At 42.2% G+C, this 3,051-nt stretch overlaps 1 protein-coding gene across 1 annotated transcript in view; it reads left to right on the forward strand.

The window, feature by feature from the left end:
• The window catches only part of EFHB (EF-hand domain family, member B), a 73,056-nt gene that overhangs the window by 36,191 nt on the left and 33,814 nt on the right, over positions 1–3,051 (forward strand). Inside the window, 3 exon segments of the mRNA XM_012663169.1 lie at positions 226–417; positions 420–528; positions 1,019–1,091. Of these exon segments, the coding sequence (XP_012518623.1) occupies positions 226–417; positions 420–528; positions 1,019–1,091 (374 nt within the window).

Genomic DNA, 3,051 nt, shown 5'->3' on the forward strand with positions numbered 1-3,051 from the left:
CAGCTAATTTCTTTCTATTTTTTTTAATAGAGACGGCGTCTTGCTCTTGCTCAGGCTGGTCTCAAACTTCTGAGCTCAAACGATCCACCCGCCTCGGTCTCCCAGAGTGCTAGGATTACAGGCGTCAGCCACCGCGCCTGGCCCTCTTTTTCTTTTTTTTAAGAGATAGAAATAACATTGACAGACTTTAAATTCAAATAAAAGACTTTTTTCTCTCTTCAATAGGAGTCAGTGATCTCATCCATAATAGACTTCCAGGTGAATATCTTCGAGGCAAGGATAGACAGCGAGGCCTGATTGCAGCAGTTCGACATCACTTGAAGAAAGTTAATTACCAAAACTTTGACACTTTGTTGGCAGCCTTCAGGCACTATGACAAGGTCAGTAGTAGAACAGAGCTTTTTGCTGCTAATGCATGGGCTACATATCCCAGCAGGTTGGTGTAGATCAGGGGTCAGCAAACTATGGCCAGTGGGCCAAATCTGGCCCATCACTTGTTTTTGTAAGTAAAATTTTACTGGAACACAACCACGCTTGTATTGTTTTAAGTATTGTCTATGGCTGCTTCTGTACTACAAATGCAGAGTTGAATAGTAGCAACAGAGACTATATGGCCTGAAAAACCTAAAATAGATAGCCCTTAATAGAAAAAGTTTCCTAACCCCTGGTGTGGATTAGTGGTTGTCAAAATGTGTTCTTCAGGCCGCGCGCGGTGGCTCATGCCTGTAATCCTAGCACTCTGGGAGGCCGAGGCGGGCGGATTGTTTGAGCTCAGGAGTTCGAAACCAGCCTGAACAAGAGCGAGACCCCGTGTCTACTAAAAATAGAAAGAAATTAATCGGACAACTAAAAATATATAGAAAAAATTAGCCGGGCATGGTGGCCGATGCCTGTGGTCCCAGCTACTTGGGAGGCTGAGGCAGAAGGATTGCTTGAGCCCAGGAGTTTGAGGTTGCTGTGAGCTAGGCTAACGCCACGGCACTCACTTTAGCCAGGGCAACAGAAGTGAGACTGTCTCAAAAAAAAAACAAAAAACCAAACAAACAAAAAAAATGTGTTCTTCTACAACCATCAACATCACTTGGGAACTTGTTAGAAATGCACGTTCCAAGGCCCTCCCTGAGATATACGAATTAGGAACTCTGGGATGGAGCCCAGCAATTTTAACAAGCACTCCAGATGATTCTGATGCACATTCAAGTTTGAGAACCACTGCTGTGGATTATTAAACTGTGGTGTGCTGGAAGCAAGGAGGTGGGGGCAAAAGACTCAACATGTCTAAATCTGAGTATGCCTAAATCTGAATATGTACCCATAGTACCTTCATTCTAGTTCCAAGTTAAGCTTAAAATGTCTTTTCCCTGGGGAGCAGGGTGTGGTTTCAATTTTAAAAGTGTAAGATCATCGAATTTTCAAGCTTCTCTAAATTTTATCCTTTGAAAAAGTCAGATCAATCTAGGGCTACATAATTGCCTCACATCATTTTAGGCCATCACAGAATTGCTTTTACCAAGCTACACTGCCTTTAGCTTACACCAAGGAGCAGTATAAGAAACTGCCATTGAAATATGACATATTTTTTTATTAGTATACCCATGAGGCTTTTATTTTTGTTACACACATCCTGTTTACTAGAAACTCAGTCTTACTGAAGGAAATAACTATACTTCATCTAAGTATCTAGTTTGTTTTTATCTCATGGAAAGCATGAATTTTGCATTGATTGTGCATACCTTTTTTGCTTTCGTTGCCAGGAAGCTCGAGTCAATTCAACAAAACACATCTAGATTGTGAATATGATATTATATCATATAATATCATATATGATATTATATCATACATCATACATCATACATACATTATATCATTAAAGCATACATTTTGTGTGCTTTTTTTTTTTTTTTTTTTTGAGACAGGGTCTTGCTCTGTTGCCTGGGCTAGAGTGCAATGGCATCATCATAGCTCACAGCAACCTCAAAGTCCTGGGCACAAGTGATCCTCCCGCCTCAGCCTCCCGAGTAGCTGGATCTATAGGCATGTGCCACCATGCTTGGCTAATTTTTCACTTTCTGTAGAGATGGGGGTCTTTCTGTGTTGCCCAGGCTGGTCTTGAACTCCTGAGCTCAAGCCTCCTACCTTGGACTCCCAGAGTGCTAGGATTACAGGTGTGAACCACCTCGTTCCCATGCCAGCGCTGTCTTGAGAGAGGATTGGCCTGTCTGTATGGACCAATCTCGACTGCTTAATTGCAAGCATCCTCATCATTTCATCCAACTGGTTGCAGTAGACATCTGCTGTAATTGATTGGCCAGATTTCATGAAGCTGGAGTGGATAATACCAGCGCTGGACCACCAAACAGACACCATTAGCTTTTTTTGATGAATGTTTGGTTTTGGACTATATTTTGGCATTTCATCTTTATCTAACCATTGTGCCGAACACTTGTAAGTGTCAAAAAGAATCAGTTTTTCATCACGCCTAACAGTACAGTGTAGGTATAGCTCACCTCTGTGTCATGACAGCAAAGAAAGAAAGGCAAGCTTCGAGATGATTTCCCTTAAATCTGATGCTCATTTAATTCATGTGGTACCCATCTGTCCAGCTTCTTTAGTCTGCTGATTTGTTTCAAATGATCCAATGTTGTTGGAATAGTAACAGCAAACCTTGCTGCTAATTCACATGTAGGTTGAGGTGGATTCACTTCCACTACAGCTTTCAGCTCATCATTATCCACCTTGGTCTCAGGTTGCTCACGTAGTTCATTTTCAAGATTGAAATCACCAGAATGGAATTTCTCAAGTCATAGATGTACTGTGGGTTCATTAGCCACATCCTTCCCAAATGCTTCTTATTTTGAGCTGTCTGGGCTGCATTGTTTCCACGATGGAACTCATATTCGAAAATAGCTCAAATTTTTGACTTATCCGTGGTTTCATAAAAATTGCTCTCGGGCCAGGCGCGGTGGCTCATGCCTGTAATCCTAGCACTCTGGGAGGCTGAGGCAGGTGGATCGTTTGAACTCAGGAGTTCGAGACCAGCCTGAGCAAGAG

The sequence above is a fragment of the Propithecus coquereli genome, unplaced genomic scaffold, assembly GCF_000956105.1.
Source record: "Propithecus coquereli isolate 6110/MARCELLA unplaced genomic scaffold, Pcoq_1.0 Scaffold12, whole genome shotgun sequence".
Lineage (NCBI taxonomy): Eukaryota > Metazoa > Chordata > Mammalia > Primates > Indriidae > Propithecus > Propithecus coquereli.